Source organism: Mobula birostris, chromosome 21, assembly GCF_030028105.1.
Source record: "Mobula birostris isolate sMobBir1 chromosome 21, sMobBir1.hap1, whole genome shotgun sequence".
NCBI lineage: Eukaryota > Metazoa > Chordata > Chondrichthyes > Myliobatiformes > Myliobatidae > Mobula > Mobula birostris.
In genome coordinates this window covers 23,063,354-23,090,186 of record NC_092390.1, presented here as the reverse complement: position 1 = coordinate 23,090,186, position 26,833 = coordinate 23,063,354, and the positions used below count along the sequence as shown (strand labels likewise).

General features: G+C 43.5%; 2 protein-coding genes across 6 annotated transcripts in view; one reads left to right on the top strand and one right to left on the bottom strand.

The window, feature by feature from the left end:
* LOC140185675 (catenin alpha-3-like) overlaps window positions 1-26,833 on the bottom strand; it is a 1,719,142-nt gene that overhangs the window by 1,100,961 nt on the left and 591,348 nt on the right. The window contains exons 8-9 of one of the 4 annotated variants that reach the window (XM_072239178.1): window positions 18,983-19,014; window positions 11,102-11,182 (exon numbers count right to left, since the gene is read on the bottom strand). The exons of the other annotated variants lie outside the window; for them this stretch is intronic. Coding sequence (XP_072095279.1) covers window positions 11,137-11,182; window positions 18,983-19,014 — 78 coding nt within the window. The 3' untranslated portion in view covers window positions 11,102-11,136. Of the gene's footprint in view, window positions 1-11,101; window positions 11,183-18,982; window positions 19,015-26,833 lie in introns of those variants that run through there. 4 annotated transcript variants of the gene reach the window in all.
* LOC140185676 (leucine-rich repeat transmembrane neuronal protein 3-like) overlaps window positions 1-26,833 on the top strand; it is a 335,256-nt gene that overhangs the window by 132,018 nt on the left and 176,405 nt on the right. Inside the window, exon 3 of one of the 2 annotated variants that reach the window (XM_072239180.1) lies at window positions 15,079-15,198. The exons of the other annotated variant lie outside the window; for it this stretch is intronic. Within the exon in view, the coding sequence (XP_072095281.1) occupies window positions 15,079-15,171 (93 nt within the window). The 3' untranslated portion in view covers window positions 15,172-15,198. Of the gene's footprint in view, window positions 1-15,078; window positions 15,199-26,833 lie in introns of those variants that run through there. 2 annotated transcript variants of the gene reach the window in all.

Sequence of the window (26,833 nt, the reverse complement as noted above, 5' to 3'; positions counted from 1 at the left end):
CGCTGTCCACGAACTTACTGTGAACAGCCAGCATCAGCTGACAGCCATTAACATTCTCGCCAACGCAATTGAGCAGCCTCAGGCCGCCTCAGTCCCCCTCCCAGCATCTCGCAGGTCCTCCTTTTCTGCTGCCCCGACAATCTTTGCTACTAACGCTCCCGCTCCCGGATCCAAAGCTGACTCCCACATTCGGACCCCCACAGACATCCGCGTCCCTACAAGAACCAAGTATTCCACCTCCAGGTAGATATTCTTGTGATACATAAGAAATAGGAGCAGGTGTAGGCCATCCGGCCCATCAAGCCTGCCCCGCCATTCAATAGGATCATGGCTGATCTGAATTGTGATCCCGATGGCTGCAGGAATTTTATTACCCAATGTGAGCTGACATTCAAAGCCCAGCCTGGTCGTTTTGGTGATGATGCGTGAAAACTGGCATACATGGTGAATCTTCCTGATGGACCTCCACTCAGCCTGTTCAACCCTTTACGGGAGAAAGGGTACTCCACAGCCCAGTCATTCCGATATTTCATGGCAGAGTTAAGGAGGATTTTTGATCTTCCAGTACGGGGTCAGGAGGCTGCCCCCGCACTCTTGGACCTGCGCCAAGGCAGAGGAATGGTGAGAGCCAATGCAGTCAAATTCTGTACCCTTGCAGTAGAGATGGGATGGAATGAGAGATCTGTTATCACTGCCTTCCAGTGTGGACTGAACGCAGGGGTCCGGCATGAGATCGCAGTCCGGGACGAGCAGGATAGTCTGGATGACCTGATTAATCCGGCTATTTGAATTGGAATGGGTGACTGAGTGGCGCAGGGAAAGAATGTTTCAAACTTCCTAGGCGCCACCTGATCCCTGTCTTTCCTCGCCCTCTCCCCCTCCCTCACCATCGAGCCCCCAGTCCACAGTCATGGAGGAGCCTTTGCAAGTGGGGCTCATAGTCATAGTCATACTTTATTGATCCCGGTGGAAAGTGGTTTTCGTTACAGTTGCACCGTAAATAATTAAATAGTAATATGTAAATTATGCCAGGAAATAAGTCCAAGACCAGCCTATTGGCTCAGGGTGTCTGACCCTCCAAGGGAGGAGTTGTAAAGTTTGATGGCCACAGGCAGGAATGACTTCCTATTACGCTCTGTGTTGCATCTCGATGGAATGAGTCTCTGGCTGAATGTACTCCTGTGCCCACCCAATACATTATGTAGTGGATGGGAGACATTGTCCAAGATGGCATGCAACTTGGACAGCATCCTCTTTTCAGACACCGCCGTGAGAGAGTCCAGTTCCATCCCCACAACATCACTGGCCTTACGAATGAGTTTGTTGATTCTGTTGGTGTCTGCTACCCTCAGCCTGCTGCCCCAGCACACAACAGCGAACATGATCGCACTGGCCACCACAGACTTGTAGAACGTCCTCAGCATCGTCCGGCAGATGTTAAAGGACCTCAGTCTCCTCAGGAAATAGAGACGGCTCTGACCCTTCTTGTAGACAGCCTCAGTGTTCTTTGACCAGTCCAGTTTATTGTCAATTTGTATCCCCAGGTATTTGTAATCCTCCACCATGTCCACACTGACCCCCTGGATGGAAACAGGGGTCACCAGTGCCTTAGCCCTCCTCAGGAATACCACCAGCTCCTTAGTCTTTTTCACATTAAGCTGCAGATAATTCTGCTCACACCATGTGACAAAGTTTCCTACCGTAGCCCTGTTCTCAGCCTCATCTCCCCTGCTGATTCATCCAACTATCACAGAGTCATCAGAAATCTTCTGAAGATGACAAGACTCTGTGCAGTAGTTGAAGTCTGAGGTGTAAATGGTGAAGAGAAAGGGGGATAAGACAGTCCCCCATGGAGCCCCAGTGCTGCTGATCACTCTGTCGGACACACAGTGTTGCAAGCACACGTACTGTGGTCTGCCAGTCAGGTAATCAAGAATCCATGATACCAGGGAAGCATCCACCTGCATCGCTGTCAGCTTCTCCCCCAGCAGAGCAGGGCGGATGGTGTTGAACGCACTGGAGAAGTCAAAAAACATGACCCTCACAGTGCTCGCTGGCTTGTCCAGATAGGTGTAGACACGGTTCAGCAGGTAGACGATGGCATCCTCAACTCCTAGTCGGGGCTGGTAGGCGAACTGGAGGGGATCTAAGTGTGGCCTGACCATAGGCTGGAGCAGCTCCAGAGCAAGTCTCTTCAGGGTCTTCATGATGTGGGAGGTCAATGCCACTGGTCTGTAGTCATTGAGGCCGCTGGGGCGCGGCGTCTTCAGCACAGGGACGAGGCAGGACGTCTTCCACAGCACAGGAGCCCTCCGGAGCCTCAGGCTCAGGTTGAATACATGGCAAAGTACTCCACATAGCTGAGGGGCACAGGCTTTGAGCACCCTGGTACTGACACCATCCGGTCCTGCAGCCTTGCTTGGGTTGAGACGTCTCATGCGCCTGTCTCAGGAGGAACGAGCGTGGCGCCGGAGAACAGGTTCCTGCCGAAACTGTAGTGATCCAGTACACTTCCGGGCGGCATGTCCCAAGCGTCCAGTAAAAGAGAATACCCGTCAGCAGGGAGGGGAATCCTGATGGGTCAGTTATCGACTCTGGTGCAGTCGGGAATCTCATGGCCATCTCTCTCGCTCAAAGCTGGGGAGTTCTAACTCAGAAATTAAGAGAAACGATCAAAGTCAAGGCACTGGACAGTTGATCTCTGGGAACCGGCAAGATCCACCTTTCCACCCAACTCCCTCAGGAGCACGTCCAGCATGTCCAGAGAGTACCCAGACGCTCTCTTGAAAATGACCTGTATGCCAACCCTGAGAAGACCAGGTGTCATTTTTGGGTTATATACTTACCCCATCCAGTGTTTAAATGGGCCCTAGTAAAGTTCAGGCAGTTTCAGAGTGGCCCAAACCATCTACAGTCGAACAGGTACGGACGGCGCTTCATGACGTTTGCGAACTTTTATTGCCGTTTTATCTGGAATTTCAGCTCTATCGTGGCTCCAATTAATGCAGTCACCGAGAAGACTTTGGCAGGATTCCATTGGACGGACGATGCCGACCAAGCATTTTCCGAGCTAAAGCGACGTTTCACCACTGCCCTGCTGCAGCAACACCCAGACCCTTCTCAGCCATCCATTGTCGAGGTGGATGTATCCGATGTAGGCTTTGGAGCTGTCCTCTCTCAGCGCTCGTCTGCGGATAGTTGGCACCCTTGTGCCTTTCTTTCCCGTCGCTTGTCTCGGCCAAGAGGAATTATGACGTCGGGAACCAGGAGCTTCTGGCTGTCAAGGAGGACGAGAGGAATGGTGACACTGGCTAAGGGGGGCAGAGCATCCATCCTTGGTCTGGACAGATCACAAGAACCTCTTCTATATTGAGGATGCTAAGAGACTCAACTCTCGTCAAGCCCGGTGGGCTCTTCTTCACACGGTTCAAATTCATCCTCACTTATCGTCCCGGCAGCAAGAATACAAAGGCCGACACTCTGTCCTGACAGTTTGACAGATCTGAGGACAATGCCAATCCGGAGCCCATTCTTCTTCGCTCGTGTATCACTGCTCCGGTGATCTGGGGAATAGAGGCAGAGGTGAGGGCTGCCCAACAATCAGATCCAGGCCCGGATGGGGTTCCTCCCAACCTGTTGTTCATCCCTGCTGCAGTGCGTTCCAAAATGTTGGAGTGGGGTCACTCCTCCTGTCTGGCTGGACATCTGGGAATTCAACGGACTCAGGAGTTCATAAAGAGACAATTTTGGTGGCCATCTATGTCCCAGGATGTCCACAATTTTGTATCTGCCTGCCCCACCTGCACTCGGAACAAGACATCATGCCAGCATCCTGCAGGTCTGTTATGTCCACTGCCTGTGCCCCACCGCCCGTGGTCCCACCTCTCATAGATTTCATCACTGGTCTGCCCCCGTCTAATGGAAACACCACCATTTTGGTCATTGTGGATCGATTTTCCAAGGCTGCCAACTTCATTGCCCTCCCCAAGCTCCCATCGGCTCGTGAGACTGCCACACTCATGGTTCAACATGTGTTCAGGCTCCAGGTTTTCCTCAAGACATAGTGTCTGATCGTGGACCACAGTTCACTTCCCGCTTTTGGAAGGCTTTCTGCTCTCTGTAGGAGCCACGGCCAGCCTCTCATCTGGCTTCCACCCCTAATCTCATGGCCAGACTGAGAGAGTGAACCAGGAGTTGGAGACAACCCTGTGCTGTCTTGCCTCTTCCAAACCCCACGTCCTGGTTTGGGCAGAAATCGCCCACAATAACCTGCAGTCGTCCTCCACTGGTATGTTTCCCTTTGAATGCCAGAAGGGATTCCAGCCCCCGCTCTTCCCTGATCAGGAGATCTACGCAGGAGTTCCTGCTGCTGAACAGCTGATCCAGCGCTACAAGCGCACCTGGAGACAAGCCAGGGCTTCTCTGCTGAAACAACGCCCAGAAACAGCATTCCCCGCAGGCTGATCAGCTCCGTCGACAGGTAAGGCCATTCAAGCCAGGAGAGGAGGTCTGGTTGGCATTAAGGGATCTTCCCATGGAAGTTGAGAACCGGAAATTGGCACCACGCTACATGGGACCATTTGTAGTGGAAAAGGCTGTCAACAAGGTATTTTATAGATTGCATCTACCAGCATTACTGAAAATCCACCCAGTATTCCATGTTTCCCAGCTCAAGCCAGTTACCACCTCTCCCCTGGCCCCGGTCACCCCACATCTCCCTTCTCCCTGCTTGGTAGGTGGTTCCCTTGTCTATACTGTGTGGCACCTCCTGGCGTCCCGCCGGGTACGTGGTAAGGTCTAGTACCTTGTGGACTGGGTGTGGTATGGCCCAGAAGAATGTACTTGGATCCCAGCGAAGGACATCTTGGACAAGTTGCTGATCCGGAATTTTCAGTGGACACAGGTCTGTGGCACCTCAGGGGCTGCACCTAGAGAGGGGGCCCTGTCACAAGCAGGGATTCGACAGTGTAGTAGATATGGCAATTGCGCTTGTGAATTTGCACGTGTCAGCTAATTATTATTTAATCGTGATAGTATTTAACTCCATACTTATCGTCGAAGTGCTTGTCGAGACTTGGACAGAGCACAACAACGCTTCTCTTATGCTTGTATCAGCCTTACCTGAGAAATTGGACTGTCGAGTCAACTGACTCTGAAGACTAACGGTTTTCGTTTAATAATTAGATGTTCTTTGCAGCTGCAGTGTAGGCTTCATTTCCCATTTGAGAGTTTTAGTTAACGGCCCTGTTTGGCCTAGCGTTTATTGTTTTACTTTCCCTTTAACACCGCTCACATTAAAGTATTGTGAACTATCGACCCACTTCAGTGTCTCACTCCATGCCTGGGCCATATCTGAACCCGATGACAATATCCTTCTGTTCCCATAATATGTATGCGTCCATCTAAAACAATTAAGCTCCACCAATCTACCTGCTTCCTTCAATACCTCTGGTAATACATTCCAGACACCTACCGCTCTGTGTTTAAAAACTTGTCCTTCACATCGCCTTCAAACTTCCCTCCCTCAACCTTAAAAGCATGTCCTCTGGTGTTTGACATTTATACCCTGGGGAAGAAATTCTGATTGTTTACCCTACTATGCCTCTCATTATTTTCAAAACCTCTATCAGGTTGTCCCTCAGCATTTAATGCTCTAGGGAGAACAACAGTGCTCCTGCCTAAGTCATTGGCACCTCTGTGGACCACCACTCCTGTCTGTGCTCATCCTCCCCTCGAAGGATGTCCTGCAGCTGCTAATTGGACATGTGTTATAATTTCCTTCCACTCCTCACTGTGGGTTAATAGGCTAACAGTCCACAGTAACGTATCCCCATTATGTAGGCGAATGGTAGATTAAAACTGATGCAAAGGTGGGGAGGTTGCTGGATTGAGGGTGGAATAACATAGAGATTATTAGAAAAAGGTGCTTGATTGCCCATGCAGACTTGGTGTGCTGAAGGCCTGGTTTCACGCTGTATGTCCCTAGGCTTCCGAGGCTCAATGGAGTCACTTATAGATCAGAATGGGTAAGAAATGCAAGTTTTATACCCCGAGAAACATCTGCAATAAGATTAACAACTCAATAAATCTGAAATGGATCTGAGCTCGTTGTCCTTTTGCAACCCAGATACATCAAGCAGGGAACAGAGATGGAAATTTCTGAGGCAGGGTTTGAAAACAAATTCCTGCAATTTCATATCAGCGAGTAGAGCCAGAACCCAACATAATTCTAGGTCAAGCATTTCCATTAGAATAAAGAGTTAAAATCTGACCCCACTGGGCTGATGTTTGGAGATTATTGTGCCGGTATGTATAATGTTGGAATTGGTTTATTATTGTTACATGTGCTGAGATATAGTGAAACTCTTTTGTTTGTGTGGCATCCAGAAAAGTGACTCCATACCTGAGTGTAGCAAGGTAGTGAAAGGAAAATAGAATACAGAATAGGTCTTGATGAAGGTCTTGGCTTGAAATGTCAACCATTTATTTATTTCCATAGATGGTGCCTGACACTCTGACATTTTGTGTGCGTTGCTGCAGAATAGATTGTCACAGTTGCAGGTAGACAAATGAAGTGCGAGGACCACAAAGGGAGCAAAGTATATTAACCCATCTCACAATCCTGATATTACTCTCCTAACATTTCAGCCTCAACTAACTGTAGACTAACATAAACACAGGGAATTCTACAGATGCTGGAAATTCAGACAGACAAACACAAAATGCTGGGAGAACTCAGCAGCTCAGACAGTGTCTATGGAGAGGAATGAATAATCAACATTTCGGGCCAAGGTCCTGGATCAGGCTTGTGAAGGGGCGGCCTATTATATTAACTGTTCATCCCTCTCCATAGATGCTGCCTGATCTGCTGAGTTCTTCCAGCATTTTGTGTTTTTGGACTGACGTAAGCAGGCAACATATCCTTGAAGAACCAAATTATCCACTTACAAAGCCGATATCTGGACATATTGTGTGCCAGGATTAAATGGAAAACCTCTGACATGGTACAATAACATAGTGAAGTGATTGCTCAGTATAGAGTCAGCAGAATTATTTAACAAATCAAACTCCACCATTGTAACTTAGCTAAAATTGTACCACACTAGCAGATAGCACCTTGGATGTTGTGGAATCAGCACTATACAACAGTGGTGAAACATAGGCAAACTCTTAGATTAAACCATTGTAACGTTTCTGCTTCGAGGCCGTTGATCTGCAACTTATTGGCAATGAGACATCTAAACTGATGGATCTCATAAATCAGAGCACCAAGTAAACATTTTATTTGCATGGCATGTGTATGAATCACCATTAGCTCAGAGAATTTGTGTGAGTTTGCAGTTCATTGCACTGTCACCAAAATGGGCTCCGCAGGATTTCTGACTGAGCAAACAATGGAGAGCAACACTCATTCATCACAGGAGGTGGAGTGGCATTTATTGCACTTTAACTTGAAACAGTTGAATTGCACTTGTGGAAAATTTCTGCAATGAAGAAATTCAAGCTCCCTGGAAGATTGACCTATCGCAGTCAGTTAGCACACTGACAAAATGAATAGCTATTACTGAACGCATAGGAATGGAAAAACAGAATGTGAGCTTATTTAGTCAAACATCCACCAATCTCATTTTGTTCATTTGTTTTATTTTTCATCTCCGTTTTATTCTGACAGCCTTCCTATCGCACTCCAATTTCCAATTCAGAAACTTGACAATTTATTTATTAAATGCTTCATTAGAACACCGTTGGTTATTGTTGTTACTTCCATATCCACTCGGGTACTCAGTAATTTGTAGTTAGTTTGCTGTTTTCTCAGTATTCAGACACTGTCAATTTGCTTTAGCAACAATGAACAGATGGGTGTACATTTAAACCTACTATTAAGCTGTGAATATTTCTTGATGTATATAGTTTAGTTCTCTTTCTGAAGGCCTTTCTGAAATCTGACACTGGAAAGTAGAAAGTAGGGAGGTGCATAATTGTTAAAACAGAGCTTACATTTAAATATTCACTCTGGACCATTAATATTGGCCACTATTTTATGGTTCCCAACATTTTGCCAAGTAATGATCAGATTTTTAATTACTTCTTCCCTATGAAGTTTTAACTAGTCACAAGCCTCTTTGATACCTGACTAGAATGGAAATAGGCTCGAGATGACAATGTATCAGAGGCTGTTTTATATTCACTGATCTTTGGTAATAACCACTAGTTTATAAATCCTTTCAATTGAGAGAGACCATGGGTGATTCTTCTCAATATTGGGTGCCTGTCTTAAATTCCATCTTAAATTTGTTACATGACAGTTTAAAAGTTATGATCCTAATCAACAGATCCCCAACAAAGCCATTCTCAATGCGGACTGGTGTCCACCATGGCCAAATCATTGCTCTAATACATTTACAAATCTTTCTCATGGGATGCAGCATCTCACCATCAATAAGCTTCCTGCACAAGTGAAGCTAACGACAGGAGGAACTGATAAACTATTCAGTCTGTGTCACCTCCACTCCAAAGCTAAGGTCATCATAATTTCAGTCACTGAACTGCAGCATGTAGATAACGCTTTCATCTGCACTCTTCACGAAACTGAACGCTGAGTCATCCTTGACTCATTCTTTGATAGATTGTCCCATACTCTTAATATTTAGCTACCTGTTCTTGTCCTGTAATACCTCCCTGTGACAGTAAAGGTCCACAGTGAGACCCTGGAAAACACAGGCCACTTCCCATATCCTGCAAGCCACCCCTCAGCATTGATAGGAGTTGGTGATGAAATCCACTGCTGCCTTCAGTAAATCAGGACAGACTTTGATTGGATTATCTGACGGAGGACCACCACAAAGCTCTCAGTTCACTGGGCAGAGTGACTCTGTCCTTTTGGATAAGCATCTAAAAGCAGTGAAGCTATCACCCATGCCGTGTCCACAAAATACTTCAAATCTGCTGGCGGGGTAAGTGAACCAAGGTCAGTGTTATCCCCCAAGCTAACGTAAGTAGCAGTAAGGTGCTGATAACAGACAATGATCTCTGGGTGTTTAGGCTGTCCCAGAAAAAGTGTGACATCTCTACTGACCTTTAATAACCCAAAATACAGAGGAATTATTTGGTATTGCATTGAACACCTCATAAGCTCAAGAGATTCTACAGATGCTGGAAATCCAGAATAGCACACACAAAATGTTGGAGGCCAGGCAGCATCTATGGAGGGGAATAAATGGTTAGCACTTTGGGCTAAGACCCTACATCAGGACTGCATTTGTCCAGAGCACATGGAATCCCAGCATAAATGGCTGGAAGGCACACTTTACTTTATACTTTACTGTATTGTCGCCAAACAATTGATTCTAGAACATACAATCATCACAGCGATATTTGATTCTGCGCTGCCTGCTCCCTGGAGTACAAATCGATAGCAAATATTAACAATTTAAATTATAAATCATAAATAGAAAATAGAAAATGGAAAGTAAGGTAGTGCAAAAAAATCGAGGACAGGTCCGGATATTTGGAGGGTACGGCCCAGATCCGGGTCGCACCATCCCTCAAGCTACACAACTACCAGCCTCAGCAAGTATATAAGCCTTTCACACCAACTGGGGCATAGGCCACTGACAGCAGCTCACTAGAGTCTTTTATTCTGGGCCAGTCTTTCAAGTTATCTCCAGGTATAGCACATCTTTGAAGAACCTTCTTCTCCCATGGATGAGGTTGGCATTTCAGGAGCTCTGGGTTTTTATGGGATGGGGTTACTAGCTCCAAGCCCAACCCTCCTCCTTTCACAGCTAGGTGTGGGACTGTCCATGGTAGAGTTATCTCCTGCCCACGCGGTGGTAAAACTAGAGGGTCATATTGGTCTCATCAGCCGCTTCAGTACAACACAGCCAGAAGGGAAGCAAGTTATTCTCGATTCCAAGTATATATCCAAGAAGATGATTTATCTGTAGAGTTTATTTTATCAAGGAATTTGTTGGACTGGAAAGGTAGCCTTGATCCCAGTCAGCCTTTGATTTCACATTTTGCCGTATTCTTACAAAGGAATAATTCCAGCCAGCTCGTTCCTGCAACTGACAGATCTATCCCCATACTGATCAATGACAAAGTGGCACTGATTTTTACCACCGAAATTCCACATATTCATCAGCATTATTAGATTTTACATATACACGTAATGATTTAAATATGTCACACACAATACTAGTGACCACTTTATAATTCTGTCTCTGACTCTACCTCACCGGTCATGAACAAGCCACTTAGAATTTAACACTCTAGTTAGGCTGTATCTGGAGAATTGCATACAGTTCTGGTCATCCAATTATAGGAAGAATGTTGAGGCTATGGAGAGGGTGCAGAAGAGTTTTACTGGGATGCTATCTGGTTTAGAGGGCATGTGCTATCATGAGAAGCTAGACAAACTTGGGTTTTGTTCTCTGGAGTGAGGTTGAGGGGAGGTCTGATAGAGGTTTATATGATTATGAGAGGCATAGGTAGTGTAGACAGACAGTACCTTTTTCCCAGGGTTGAAATATCTCACACCACAGGGCATGTGTTCAAAGTGACAGAGGTAATTACAATGGAGATGTGAGGAGCAAGTTTTTTACACAGTGGTGGGTGCCTGAAAACGTGCTGCCTGGGGTGGTGGTAGAGGCAGGAACACTAGGGACTTTTAAGAGACATTTAGATGGGCAGATGAATGTGAAGAAAGGGGAAGGATATGGACATTGTGTTGGCAGAAGCCATTTGTTTAGTTGCCCATTTTATTACTAATTTAATTGGTTTGGCATAACATTGTGGGCTGAAGGGCCCTTTCCTGTACTGTATTAAGCTATGTTCTATGCTCTATAAATACTTCATTTGTCACAATCATGTAAAAATATTGTTTCAGATTTAAATTGTCCATAATGCGATCCATATCTTATTTCCTCATCCCATACTTTCTAACTTTTATACTTCCCGACATTTCTGTAATATTTCATTGATTCATGCTACAGTAATGCTTTTATATTATGGAGTGAATGGGCAAAAGAGTGTCCCATGCTTACATTTCAATGTATGCAGATGAAGTCCCCTTTCAGCTTAATGATTTCTTGATGGAGAAAAGCTGAAAGCAGTGGTATTTATGGAATTATAGAATCAGAGATATTTACCACACAGGAGATGTTCATTTGGTCCATCGTACCTATGCCAAACAGAAATGAACTTTAGATTTGTTGTACCATACAGGCTGTGACACCTCACTACCTGGAATGACATTGAGAACTTCAAGAACATATATCGGGGGAATACAGAAGTCTACCAAAGTGTGGAAGCGAACCACCTATCACTTCCTTTACGCTTGCCATTTCCAACTTTCATTACCTTCTTTAGCATCAATGTTCAGGAAAATATCAATAAGATTGCAACAGTGCAAAGAAAATTTACAAGGCTGTTATGGGACTTGAGGACCTGAGTTCTAGCAAAAGGTTGAATAGGTTAGGATTGTATCCCCTTGAACAAAGTAGAACAATAAGAGATTTGAAAGAGGGATACAAGATCATGAGGAGGTTTTCTACTGAGATTGGGTGAGACTAGAGCTGGAGGTCATTGGTTAAGGGTGGAAAATGAGATGTTTAAGGGGAAACTGAGGGGGAACTTCTTCCCTCAGAGTGTGGTGAGGGTGTGGATTGAGCTGGCAGTGGAAGTGGTGGATGTGGCCTTTTATATATTGACCCTATGTGGCCTTTTATATATTGACGTCCAGTGCTCCCGATGTGGCCTTTTATATATTGACGTCCGGTGCTCCCAATGTGGCCTTTTATATATTGACGTCCGGTGCTCCTGATGTGGCCTTTTATATATTGACGTTCGGTGCTCCCGATGTGGCCTTTTATATATTGATGTCCAGTGCTCCCGATGTGGCCTTTTATATATTGATGGGGTGATATACTGCGTCCGGTGCTCCCGATGTGGCCTTTTATATATTGATGGGGGGATATACTGCGTCCGGTGCTCCCGATGTGGCCTTTTATATATTGGCGAGACCCGACGCAGACTGGGAGACCGCTTTGCTGAACATCTACGCTCTGTCCGCCAGAGAAAGCAGGATCTCCCAGTGGCCACACATTTTAATTCCACATCCCATTCCCATTCTGACATGTCTATCCACGGCCTCCTCTACTGTAAAGATGAAGCCACACTCAGGTTGGAGGAACAACACCTTATATTCCGTCTGGGTAGCCTCCAACCTGATGGCATGAACATCGACTTCTCTAACTTCCGCTAATGCCCCACCTCCCCTCGTACCCCATCTGTTACTTATTTTTATACACACATTCTTTCTCTCACTCTGCTTTTTCTCCCTCTGTCCCTCTGAATATACCCCATGCCCATCTTCTGGGTCGCCCCCCCCCCACCTCCTTGTCTTTCTTCCCGGACCTCCAGTCCCATGATCCTCTCGTATCCCTTTTGCCTATCACCTGTCCAGCTCTTGGTTCCATCCCTCCCCCTCCTGTCTTCTCCTATCATTTTGGATCTCCCCCTCCCCCTCCAAATTTCAAATCCCTTACTCACTCTTCCTTCAGTTAGTTCTGACGAAGGGTCTCGGCCTGAAACGTCGACTGCACCTCTTCCTAGAGATGCTGCCTGGCCTGCTGCATTCACCAGCAACTTTTATGTGTGTTGCTTGAATTTCCAGCATCTGCAGAATTCCTGTTGTTTGATGTGTGTTTCATTTCAACAATTAAACAAAATTTGGGAGGTACATGGATGGGAGTGGTATGGAGAGTGATGGTCCGGATGTAGGTCGATGGAACTAGGAAGATAAACAGTCTGGCACAAACTAGGTGGGCTGAAGGGCTTGTTTTGGTGCTGTAGTGTTCAGTGACTCTGGCTCCATATCATCTCTCTATGTCTCGTCTTTGAACACAAATGTTAAGTACTCATTCAGAACTTCACACCTCCACTTGCTGCACTGATTACAGCTCTGAATAGAAGTGGAGGTCCTGTGCTGAAGAGACACGGCAATCCTCCTATAAGATCATTAAATATTGTGGACAGTTACAGAAAATAATCAGAAGACTAATAGAAACCCAGGATTTCTATTGAGATGATTAGTGTACAAGAAGATTAAAGTTATGGCTCTGCTCTGGTTAAATGACACCTCAGACACCTCAAAATTTATGAAAAGAATGAGTGGGAGTATTGGACTGGAGGACTTTGACTATGTAATTAGAACATGATATTTCAGGATTTAAGTTAGGCAACATTTCCCAAGTAGAAGAGAGAAGTAATCAGGTATCTTCTTCTGCAAATGGTAATTGGTTTAGTATTGGTAATTTGTTAATCTAAAATCAGAGATTGGTAATTTATTGATAGATGCAGTTTTGAGAAAAAGCTGTGTGTGATGGATATTTGATGTTAATTGTTTTTGCTAACCTAAACATAGCATCTACCACTTGTAAGATCAAAACAGATGTAAGTAAACTTACTTTTTCAGTGTTTGGTCATAAAGGAAGTATGTCTTCAGTTCTTAAAATGTAAATAAAAAGCAGTAATCAGCTTGAAGTTAAAGCACTCTCTATAACACAAAGTTGCAAATAAGCTCTGTATTTTGCAAAAACTCTCTGTGTAGAGATGGACACTAATTGCTGCACTTGCTTAATTACTGCTCAGTGATGCAGTGAAAGATAATGGATTGTTTAATTTGGGGTGTTTCAAACAGACAAGCTGAGTCATAAGTTGCTTAGTTCAAGGAAGCTTGCAAAACAGATGGATAATATAATTTAGCACATCAATAACTAATATGTTTATAGCCTGGAAGGTTTATGTGTTCAAGGAAGTTAGCTTCATAACATTTACAGCATTAATGGTAGCTAGTGAAGATATTAATCTCAAAAATGCTCTTTGACTGTTTTTGTTAAAAGGTTATCTGAGGAAATATCATATGTATATAAAGTCACCCCAATGGGAGAAACTGTATAATGTAGAGAGCAATTCAAGCTTATTAGGAATACAGTAATGAACATTAAGAAACATCAAAGAAACATGGGGTGAAACCAGATTTAATTCTCCAGCTTTGGTTTCTGCAATAGCTGATTTGTTTATCTGCAATGTGTTGGTATGTCGTTTTAGCTTATAGGAATTTTTCCTGTGTTTTGGAAATCATTTATGTTTCAGAAATCCTTTATGCTTAATGCTTTACACTTTGTGCTTAATCTATTATGATTAGGAAATCACTTGTATTTTAGAAATAGTTTGTAATTTGGAAATATATATGATAGAAATCTTCCAAGAGGACCACAGCCCTGTCGTAGGGTTTAGAGGCTTGCAGACATCAATGACCTGGAGATTTATGTTGGCTGCAGTCAGGGCCATGTGCTTTAGGTCTTGTTATGCTCACCTATGCCAAACAGGTCAAAAGATAGATGCCAGACTAAAAGTGGTTGCCAGTCCTCTAGGTTCAGGGGATCAGCTCAGGACTAACAACCCTGACCAGTCAAAAAATTGTTACAGAAATAGCAATAACGAATATTTCTGCAGTGTATCTGTGTGCAACGATATGGACAGAGAGAGATGGAGGATCTTCATTGCTGCCCTAAACACCAGTGGCACAACGGGCAGTAAGATAGAAATCCTCTGTGGGAACTTGGAAATATTTAAGAGAGAAATCTGCTGTTGGTTTTAAATGTGCTTTATGGGTGTGTGGACTTAAAAGTGTAGTACTGTAAATAAATGAACTGTGTTTTAATCTACTTTGTTAGCTGGAAATATTTTCTCCTTGGTAGGGAGAGGGGGCCCACCACTTGAATAGTGGGTACTGGCTGCTAAACCCGCAGTGGGGAATAAACAAGGAAGTAAATTAGTCTTTGAAGATTGGGTAGTTACATTACCATCTTCCTTTATTGAGAGTACTTGTGGCTATTTATATCTGAAAGGGCTTAAGGTCTTTGTTTGAGATTAGGACCTTGCGGTCAGCAAACCCAATATCGTCACATGTGTATATGGAGTTATTTGTGTTAACAGAAAATATTTATTATCCACTAAATGGAGGAACAGATTCAAGGGGCTGAATGTCCTCTTGCTTTTCTTACGATCCAGGAAGGACCCCGTCATTCCACTTCTACTGTAGCAAACAACAGGAATTCTGCAGATGCTGGAAATTCAAGCAACACACATCAAAGTTGCTGGTGAACGCAGCAGGCCAGGCAGCATCTGTAGGAAGAGGTGCAGTCGCCGTTTCAGGCCGAGACCCTTCGTCAGGACTACCCTACTGTAGCAATGCTGCCTTATGTCTCTACTGTGTCACTGTCTAACATATTCTGAAGATGTTATCTTTTGAATTCAGCTGTCTTGAAATAACGTGAATTATTTTTAACATACCTTGTTCCTGAAGCTGTCTCCAAGCCCAATCTATTCATATAATAGTCCCCAGTCGTTCACTGATCCCTAAAGGCCAAATGTGAATTGTTTCCAGCTTCAATGTATACGCCTAGCATTTTATCAATTGACCGACTGTTCACAGTGTGATCTTTCCAGGAGGGAAATAGAATAGATCAAGCAAAACATCTTGCCGTGGCAAGACCATTTCAGCTAAGCATGGCTGAGGAACCTCATGAGCCCTTCCATTTCATGGTCAACAGATTAGAGATTCATTCGAAACAAATTATTTCTCCTGCAGCAACGAATTGAAGAAGTACAAAAGCATGACTTTTGACCATTCACCTTTGATTTTCCCTGAAATAGTTCCTTGATCTGTCAAAAATCATCCCAAAAAATCTGAACTAAATCTTTATTCACCCAGTTTACTGCATGAATAATTTGGTGATTACTTCCTCTGGTGTTCTATAGGGAGGGGTCTTTCTCAGTTTTGACAGTTTTAATTTTATTTGCACAGTTTGTGTTCTTTTGCACTGGTTGTCTGTCAGTCTTTGTCTGTTTGGTGATGTGTAAGTACTTCAATAATAAATATACTTTCAACTTTGAACCAGAACTTTGATGGAAGGATACAAACTATATAATCTCATCACACTGGGGATCCTATTGAAGTATTCATATCTCAGTATTTGCAAGAAGGCAGCGATGTTTCTGAGTCTAAAAAGGATTGATTCAGATCACATTCCAAAGATGTCATGCTGTAGATCGAAACTCTCATGCAGTATTGAGGGGAAGCTGCTCTATCAGAGGTTCTACCTTCCCCATGGTTCTATTTCAAGAGCAGAAGGGCAATCTTTCCTGCTGCCATTGAGTCATAGAACACTACCACACAGAAACAGGCCACCCAGCCCATCTAGTCCATGTGGAACTATTAATCTATCTAGTGTCATTGACCTGCAGCCGTACCATAGCCCTCCATGCCCCTCCCATAACTTCCTTATCCAAACTTCTCTTATGTTGAAAATAAACACACATCTATCACTTCCACTGGCAACTCGTTCCACACTCTACACCACCACCTGAGTTTATTTTCATATTCCCTTTGTTACATGCTCAAGGAGATCTGTTTTTGTTGTGAGAATGCTGTAATGGTCTTTTGGAGGTCACCTGATGTGATTTTCCCGCCGATGTGAGGTCACGTGATGACATGTGCCCCGTGACTATATAAGGGTCGACTCAGGTGACACAGTGGGTTTTTGAGTTTGTAGATTTCCATGTAGAACATGCTGTATCTCCGTTTCTGTTGCGTTTGTTTTTGTGACGCAGTTTCATTTTTAAAACGGTTGTACGTCCTGTTGAAAGATTCCATATTACTTGGACTGGAAATTTGTGGCTGGAAGTGCCAATTTACTCAATTCTGACAGTTTTGAAGGGAGAGTGAAGAATTCATCGAAGTGAAGGATCGAGAGAAGTCGGCATCGTTTGGCAGTTTAATAAAGGATCGACCTTATTGAGTCTTCATTGAAGAGAACCTGCATCGAGATAACTCTTGCAATAGCGCAATGAGTTCATGCAACAAGGCTCTCTCTCTCTAAAAGGAATTTAAGGTCAGTTGATTTAAACTGTTTATTTTCGGCATTGGGAATCCTGTGGACAGAACCGGCAATAAAGGTGCATCGGTGAAGAAATCGTTCTCCAGAGAAGTCTCTCCCAATTGAATGCGTAAGACTGCTGGACTTTCAAAGTTATCATTTTAAGAACTATATCTGATTGTATCGCTTTAAGAACTGTTTTCACATTTAATGCTTTAAGAACCAGAGCCGAGTGGAGTTGATGAACGGCTGCGTTCCTGTTTAACTTCCGGTTAAAGTTTTCCTTTGTTTTTTTTCCCCCTTATCGCTTATATGTGTTTAATAAATGTTTGGTTGTTTTCATAAAACCTGTCTCGATTAATATTCATTATTGCCGGTTACATAACACCTTTAAATATTTCACCTTTCATCCATATCCCATGACCTCTCAGCCAACATCAGTGGAAAAACTTATCTACATCCCTCATAACTTAGTATCATCATCATTTTCATGTGCCGTGTTGTATGACATGGGCATTCATGGTCCCATGACCATGACTGTTCCTGGCAAATTCTTCTACAGAAGTGGTTTGCCATTGCCTTCTTCTGGGCAGTGTCTTTACAAGACAGGTGATCCCAACCATTATCAATACTCCTCAGGGATTGCCTGGCATCAGCGATCGCATGGCATTAGCAATCACATAGCCAGGACTTGGGATATGCAACATTCAACCATCTACCACCGATTCCAATGTCTTCACATGGGGCTAAGCAGGTGCTACACCTGCAGACTAGTGGAGGAAAAGAGCACCTTGTTTGGTAGAGATGTATCTCCACCCCGCCACCCTGGTTGTGGATGTGTCTATCAAATCTTCTACCTGTCTAGGGCATAACGTCCTAACCTTTTCAACCTTTTCCTATAACCTAGGTGCTAAAGTCCTAGCAACATCCTTGTAAATTTTCTCTGCACTCTTTCAATCTTATTGACATTTTTGCTGTTGGTAGCTGACTAAAACTGCACACAATACTCCAAATAAGGCCTCATCGTCTTTTAGACTTCAACATAACATAGAAACATAGAAAACCTACAGCACAATACAGGCCCTTCGGCCCACAAAGCTTTGCCGAACATGTCCTTACCTTAGAAATTACCTAGCGTTACCCATAGCGCTCTATTTTTCTAAGCTCCATGTACCTGTCGAGGAGTTTCTTAAAAGACCCTATCGTATCTGCCTCCATCACCGTCACCGGCAGCCCATTCCACGCAGTTACCACTCTCTGCGTAAAAAAACTTACCCCTGACATCTCCTCTGTACCTACTTCTAAGCACCTTAAAACTGTGCCCTCTTATGCTAGCCGTTTCAGCCTCGGGACAAAGCTTCTGAGTATCCACGCAATCAATGCCTCTATAACATCCCAACTCCTGTACTCAGTACTTTGATTTATGAAAGCTAATGTGCTCAAAGCTTTCTTTAAGACCCCTTCTATCTGTGAAATCATTCTCAGGGGATTATGGATCTGTATTTCCAAATCCCTCTGTTCTACTGCACTCCTCAGTACCCCACCATTCATCATGTAGACCAACCCTGGTTTTCCTCCCAAAGTGCAACATCTCGCATTTGTCTGCATTAAATTTTATCTGCCATTTTTCCTTTGGTACTCTTCCTCACTGTGCACGACACCCCTATTCTTGGTGTCATCCGCAAATGTGCTGATCCAGTTTACCACATTACCATCCAGATGATTGATATAGATAACAAACAACAATCCCTGTGGCACACAGGACTCTAGATAGAGAAGCAACCATCTTCTACCACTCTCTGGTTTCTCCTATAAAGCCAATGTCTTATCTAATTTACTATCTTATCTTTCCTGGCTTATTCTTAGAGCCTTTCTTAAAGAACAACATTCGGTATGGTCCAACCCTTCGGCACCTTATCTGTGGCTAAGGACATTTTATATATCTCTGCTAAGGCCCGTGCAATTTTTGGACTAGCTTCCCACATGGTGTAAGGAACACCTTGTCAGGCTGTAGTGATTTATCCACCCTTATTTACCTCAAAACAGCAAACACCTCCTCCTCTGTAATCTGTAAAGCAAGGCAAGGCAAATTTATTTGTACGGCACTTTTCAAACACAAGGCAGTTCACAGCGTTTTACATAAAACAAGATATAAAAATCAAACATCAAAGCAGACAATATAAAGAGGGTAAAATCACACATAAAAAAAGAAATAAAAGTTACAGCACAGGAGATCCTAATTAAAAGCCACAGTGAGAAGAGAAGTTTTAAGCCTCGATTTAAATTTGGGGCAGGCTTCAGATCATCTGGAAGGCTATCCCAGATATGTGGAGCACAGTAACTAAGAGCTGCTTCACCATGTTTAGTTTTGACCCTGGGGATGGTAAGCAGACCCACCTCAGAGAACTTGAGAGCTCAATGATCTGTACACAGTCCATGACCTCACTGCTGCTATGCCTTACATCTGTAGACTATGCGTCCATCTCCCGAGTAATACAGATGCAAAAAATGCATTAAGTATCTTCCCCACCTCTTTTGACTCCATCTATAGATGACCATTCTGAACTTCCAGAAGACCCATTGTGTCCCTTGCTATCCCTTTTCCTCTAAATACACCTGTAGAAGCCCTTGGAATTCCTCTTCACCTTGTCTGCTAGAGCAACTTCATGCCTTATTTTAGCCTTCCTGATTTCCTTCGTAAGTGTTCTCTTGCATTGCTTATACTCCTGAAGTACCTCATTTGCTCTTTCCTGCCTATACCTGCTATAAGCCTTTTTTTTTCCCTAACCGGGGCCTCAAAATCTCTTGAAAACCAAAATTCACTAAACCTGTTATCTTTGCCTGTAATTCTGATAGGAACATACAAACCCTGTACTCTCAAAACTTCACTTTTGAAGGCCTCCCACCTATCAAGTGCTCCTTTGCCAGGAAACCACCTGCCCCAATCCATACTTACCAGATCCTTTTTGACACCATTGAAATGGCTTTTCTCAAATTTAGATTCTCGGCCTGGGGATCATTCCCATAAAAAGTGCTCCCCTACGTAAACTTCTGTCACCTGTCCTGTCTCATTCCCTAATAGGAGATCTAGTATCGCATTATCTCTAGTTGGGACCTCTGTATACTGATTAAAGAAACTTTCTTGAAAAAGTTTGATGAATTCTATCCCATCCAGTCCTTTTACAGTGTGGGAGTACGTTTCTTGCAACAGTCTGTGACTTGTCCACAAATTTGGCCCTCTAAGTCCCTCAGACCATTGAATAGTTTATAATACTGATGCACCATCAATAACTCCAAAAGACTGGAAGTAGGGTAAATACTGAAATGCTTTTATTCGCAGTAAAAAGTGACCTCCAGCATGCTGAGTGTCTGCCCCTGGACTGAGAGGAGGAGCCATGGCCTAATCGCTTTTATTCAGGGGTCTGTGGGAGGAGCCACAGGGGCAGTCAGCAGAGGGATGTGTCCAGACAGGTAACCCAGTTACAACATATAAATATGGTTTACCACAAATACAATGCCATTAATGTGGACACCCATTCTTATTCCTCTGTTCTACCCATAGAGCCTCAGTAGACGAGCTCTCCAGTCTATTCTCTCTGAGCACTGCTGTGACATTTGCCCTGACTCGTAATGCCACCCTTTCCCTTTAATCCCTCCCATTCTATCGTGTCTAAAGCAAAGAACCCTGAAACTTTTAGCTACCAGTCCTGTCCCTTCTGCAACCAAGTCTCACTAAGGCTATATTGTCAATATCCCACCTCGGTCTTTCCTATAATACTCCTTGCATTGAAATAAACACAACTCAGATCGTCAAATAGATAGATAGATACGTTACTGATCCCAATGGAAATTACAGTGTCACAGCAGCATTACAAGTGCACAGATATACAAATATTAGAAGAGAAGTAAGAAAGAATAAAACACAAGTTACCTCAAACAGTCTAACAGGAGGGGGTCATCACTTCCCTGGCTATAGGTTGACTCATTTTAGAGTCTAATGGACGAGAGTAAAAATGACCTCGTAGCGCTCTTTGGAGTAGCGCAATTGTCTTAATCTATTTCTAAAAGTGCTCCTCTGTTCAGCCAAGGTGGCATACAGAGGGTAGGAACCATTGTCCAGAATTGCCAGGATTTTCTGTAGGTTCCTTTGTTCTACCACAGCCTGAAAATTCAGTGTGTCCAGTTTGACTCCTATAACAGAGCCACCCTTTTAATCAGTTTATTGAACCTGTTGGCAACATCCATGTTGATACCATTGCCCCAGCACACCACCACATAGAAGATTGTACTGGTGACAACAGACTGGCGGAACATGTGAAGGAGGGGTCTGCATACTCCAAAGGACCTCAGTCTCCTCAGGAAGTAGAGGCGACTCTGGCCCATCTTGTACACAGCTTCTGTGTTGGTGCTGCACTCAAGTCTGACATCCAGGTGCACCCCCAGGTATTTGTAAGTCCTCACCATCAATAGTAAAGGCTTAGTCTTCCTAAAGTCCATCACCATCTCCTTTGGCTTACTGATGTTGAGCTGCAGATGATTCAGCTTGCAACATTCGACGAAGTCCTCCACCAAAACCCTGTATTCATCCTCCCATCCTCCCTTTATACACCCAACTGTTGCTGAGTCATCAGATATTTTCTGCAGATGACATGACTCAGGGTCGTATCTAAAGTCCAAGGTATACAGGGTAAACAGGAAGGCAGCCAATAGAGTCCCCTGTGGGGCCTGAGAGCTACTTATAGCCATGCCTGACACACAGCTCTGAAGCCGCACAAACTGTGGTCTGCCAGTTCCGTCATGCTCAGTCTTTCAATTCCTGACTTTGTATTCAGGCTTAACATCTTGCCTCACAGTCAGTCTACTATCTGACCTGAAGCTCTGGTCTTCATCCACCTGCAACTTCAGTTTAAACCCGCCACCTCCCACCACCACGCCACCACGTGCAGTGCTAACAAACCTTCCCGCAAGGAGTCGGAGGAAGGGTATTGGCATGGATAGTGGATTGGTTAACCAATAGAAGGCAGAGAGTTAGTATAAATGGGTGTTTCTCCGGTTGGCAGTCAGTGGTGAGTGGAGTGCCACAGGGGTTGGTTCTGGCCCCGCAGCTGCTTACCATTTACATTGATGATTTGGAAGAGGGGATTGAGTGTAGCATAGCAAGATTTGCTGATGACACTAAACTGAGTGGAAAAGCAAATTGTACAGAGGATGTGGAGAGACCGCAGAGGGATATAGATAGGTTAAGTGAGTGGGCCAAGGTCTGGCAGATGGAATACAACGTTGGTAAATGTGAGATCATCCACTTTGGAAGGAATAATAGAAAAATAGATTATTAGTTAATTGGTGAAAGCTTACAGCATGCTTTTGTGCAGACAGACTTGGGAGTGCTTGTGCATGAATTGCAAAAAGTTGGCTTGCAGTTACAACAGGTTATTAAGAAGGCAAATGCAATGTTGGCCTTCATTGCTAGAAGGATTGAATTCAAGAGCAGGGAAGTCATGCTGCAACTATACAAGGTACTGGTGAGGTCACACCTGGAGTACTTTGTGCAGTTCTGGTCTCCATACTTGAGGAAGGATATACTGACTTTGGAGGCAGTGCAGAGGAGGTTCACCAGGTTGATTCCAGGGATGAAGAGGTTAACCTATGAGGACAGATTGAGTCGCCTGGGACTATACTCTCTGGAGTTCAGAAGAATGAGAGGGATCTTATAGAAACATACCAAATTTTGAAAGGGATATATAAGATAGAAGTAGTGAAGTTGTTTCCATTGGTAAGTGAGACTAGAACTAGGGGACATTGCCTCACGATTCAGAGGAGAAGATTTAGGACAGAGATGAGGAGAAACTGTTTTTCCCAGAAAGCGATGAATCTGTGGAATTCTCTGCCCAGGGAAGCAGTTGAGGCTTCTTCACTAAATATATTTAAGATACAGTTGGATAATTTTTACGTAGTAGAGAATGGACGTGAAAGCACAGAGGAACACCTGGAGAAATTTCTGAAACGCCTGTCCGCTGCTGTTGTTACTGTGTGGTCTGGAATCTTTGAGGCCTACCCTCCAAAATCCCCAGCCTTGCCTGCTTTTGGCGACCGAGAAGGAGGTCGAATTGTTCGGCAGAGATGCCGCTCAGTACTCGGTGTCGGAGAGCTGATCAGAGCTCAAAGTTTTCGGATGACTCAGAGTCGGATTGTGGTCGGCATGGCAGGGAGAGTTTTTCTTCCTTCTCCCGACTGTGTGAGATGTGGGACATTTGAGAAACATTGAACTTTACTGTGCTCACGGACTTCCTTCATCAAGTTATGGTATTGTTACACTGTTTGTAACTATATGTATAATTATGTGGTTTTGTCAGTTTTTTCAGTCTTGGTTTGTCCTGTGTTTTGTGATAGCACACCGGAGGAAATAATGTATCATTTCTTAATGCATGCATTACTAAATGACAATAAAAGGGGACTACGTTTCTTCATAATCTAGTAGGGGAATTAAGGGTTATAGGGAAAAGGCAGGCAGTTGGAGCTGAGTTTACCGACAGATCAGCCATGATCTTATTGAATAGTGGGGCAGGCTCGATGGGCCGGATGGCCTACTCCTGCTCCTATTTCTTATGTTCTTATTAGTCCTCCTCCAATTCAGACGCAAACAGTCCCTTCTCTACAGGTCCCACCTTAGCTGGAAGAAAGCCTAAAGATGATCCTGACCAATACTTTTCCTTCATAGTCTTTTCTTCATAATCCTTTTTCATATCCCTCATAACCCTTTTGAGTCTGTGCATCATTGCAAGTCTGGAGGCCCAGTTTTTGTGAGTTCAAGTCTGCTGGAGGCTGGAGGGTTGAAGGTGCCCTGTCCTGGGGTTGAGGAATGAGTATGTGCATGGGTGGTTGGGAGGGAGGAACAGGACCGGTTTTGATGCTTGCTGTGCTCTTAATTGTTCTGCTGCGGATTGTGGGAACGCTATATTGGCACCAGAATGTGCGTCAACATTTGCGAGCTGCCCGCAGCGCACCCTCCGTATGTTTCAATGTACACGTGATGAATAAATCTCAATCTTCAATCTTCAGTGTAAGACTATAAAAATTATTGTTTCAATCCAAGTCATTGTCTTACAGTACTTACTTTATAAATTACTTTTGTATTGTGAAGATTTAATGACTAGAAGCACCTAGTGTTGCACCGTACAAAAGAGAACTCCCAGTCAGCCTCCCTAATGCTATGCGTTTGCACTCTAAAGCAGGCTTGTAAAATTGCTGTCTGTGAATTCCAAAAATAAACTTTAATGTTGTTAAGGAAGTAAATTTTTAAAATGCTGGAAATAAAGTCATTAAAAATGCAATCCAAAATGACCTTTTATTAAACAAACCATTTGTAGCAATTCGGAATGGTGCACTGTTAAAGAAGAAATGTTGTTCGCAGATACACACGTGAAGATAGTTAAATGAAAAGTATTGAAGGCCACAAGGGAAGCTGCAACCATTTAAGGTCTATGACTGTTGTTCCAGTTTAGTCCCTTTCGTGTCCATTTCTATCCAACATGAACATTTATCATCCTAAACTGATAAACCAGATAACAAAATGAAACAGCTTACATTGCCAGTAAAAAAATGAGAAAAGAAATCGCCCTTCAATGGTGAATTATAGAAGGCATTGTGCAAAGGGACAACCACATCAGGATGTCAATGCTCCCCACTTTTGCTCCATTGCCTTAATATTTATCCCAATAAAAAGTTATTACACTCCAGTTAAGGCTAGCTACGTATAAGAATTTAGCTCTTAGCAATTTGGCTTCAGTTCCAGACTGAACCCACTCTTGAGAAGATGGCTGCAATCTGCAGCTGCTGCAAGGCCATTCAGTGCCACCTCATCTGTCTGTGTCAGCCAGCAGAGGGGCATAGTCGAGCAAACAGCAATTGCTCAATATTAAACCAATTACCAAAGTGTCCATTGAATCTCCTCTAAATCAAATGATCTCTACTATTGTATGCAGCAAAACAAAAGTTCAGGGACCTGTTCAATGTTGCTTTAAGTCCAGCTGGATTTATTGAATATTAAGGTTATTTCTTCCCTATCTTTATCCTTGCACTCTAAGTGATAGGCTGATTCAATTATAATATATAAAGGAGTTTACTGAATGTAGTTCCTGAAGTTTTTTTATGTTGCAGTTTTGGAAGCAAATGGAAGTGCAAATCAGCTTCTTGTATGTGTTTCAGGATCTAAATTACATCAGGAGTATCAAAGGAGCAATCCTGATTCATTGCCAAAAGTAAGTTAGACTCGATGACCAGCTAAAGCTGTTTGTCCTTCTCCTGTGGCCAACTTTAATTACACAGCTTTCATTACTTTAAAACCTCGACATCTGTATTTTTCCATGAACAATTTGCATTCACTTTATATGCAACTCACAGGTTTAATGAACTTATAACTTTTATCCGAGCGAAATGTTAGGTGCATTTTAACAAATTATAGTCTCCACTTCATCAATCCCAGAGTAAATCTTCAAACATTTCCACCATACAAGCATAAATGCATTGTAGTTACTTTTTGGAAACTAATCTTCTGATTTATTTTCCTTGCATTGTTAGAGCTGGGGAGAATCATGTAATCCTCTTATAGTAACTGTGGGTAAGGGGTCAAATTGAAAGGCATCCACCTTTGCTAATGACATAAAAATGATGAAAGTGCTCGTCATGACCCACAATGGGATCAAGACGCATTGAGTGATTGGCTAAAACTTGGCAAATGGAGTTTAATGTGAGGAAGTGTGAGGTCAGGCACTTTGGCAAGAGGAATCAAAAGGGGAATTGTCGTTCAAGACAGAGAGACTGCAAATGAAGTGAAGCATAGCAGGATCTAGGTCTTTTAGTGTTCCATCACAAGTGCTAGCTTCCCCAACATTAAGGACATATTTAAAAGGCGATGCTACAGAAAGGCATCATCTATCATTAAGAGCCTCTTCTCATTGCTAACATCAGGGAGGAGGTACAGGAGCCTGAAGATGCACACTCAATGCTTAATGAACTGAATGGACCGTGATCCCACGAACACTAGTATATTTTATGTATTGCATCGTACTGCTCCCACAAAACAATAAATTTCAGTAATAATAAATCTGATTCTCATTCTCATTTTGAATCACAAAATGCTAGCAGGCAAATGCACTGTGGGGCTAGAGTTTAGAAATAAGGAAGTTTTATTATAATCATATGGTTGCTGGTGAGTCCACCCAAAAGAGTGACAAAGTAGCATCAGAGGCAGTCCAAAGGCGATTCACCAGGCTAATTCTTGGGATGAGATGGTTGTCCTACCAAGAGGGTTGAAACAGATCGGATCTGTGTTCCTTCAAGTTTAGATGAATAAGTGGTGACATTACTGAGACATTAAACACCAAAGGGGGCTGACCAAGTAGATGTTGGGATGATTTTACAAATGGGAGAGATTTGAACAAAGGAAAAAAGCATCAAAGGACTGTTAATTTTAAATTAAGGTGTGCAGACATTGCTTTTCACAGAGGGTGGTGAATCTTTGAAATTCTCTGTCCCAGATTATTGTGGAGGCTAGATCATTGAAAGTATTTAAGGCGAAATAAGAATATTTTTTGAAAAACTGGGGATTTGTAGGACATAGCAAACTAACACAGAAGAGGAAGAGTTGAGGCCAGCATGGATGAGACATGTTCGTATTGAACGACAGTGCAGGCTTCAGGAGTGAGGGGGCCTATTCCTTCCTCCTGTCAGCTTGTGAGGCTCTGTGACAAGTATGCTGGGGGGAACAGGTGCTGCCACACAGATATGGTGCAGTGACTCCTCAAGAGAGTGCTAGGGTGAAAAAAAAAACTTTAAAAAATTCAACTGTACAGGAATGACATTGAGTAATGCTGCAGTTGAGTTTAATG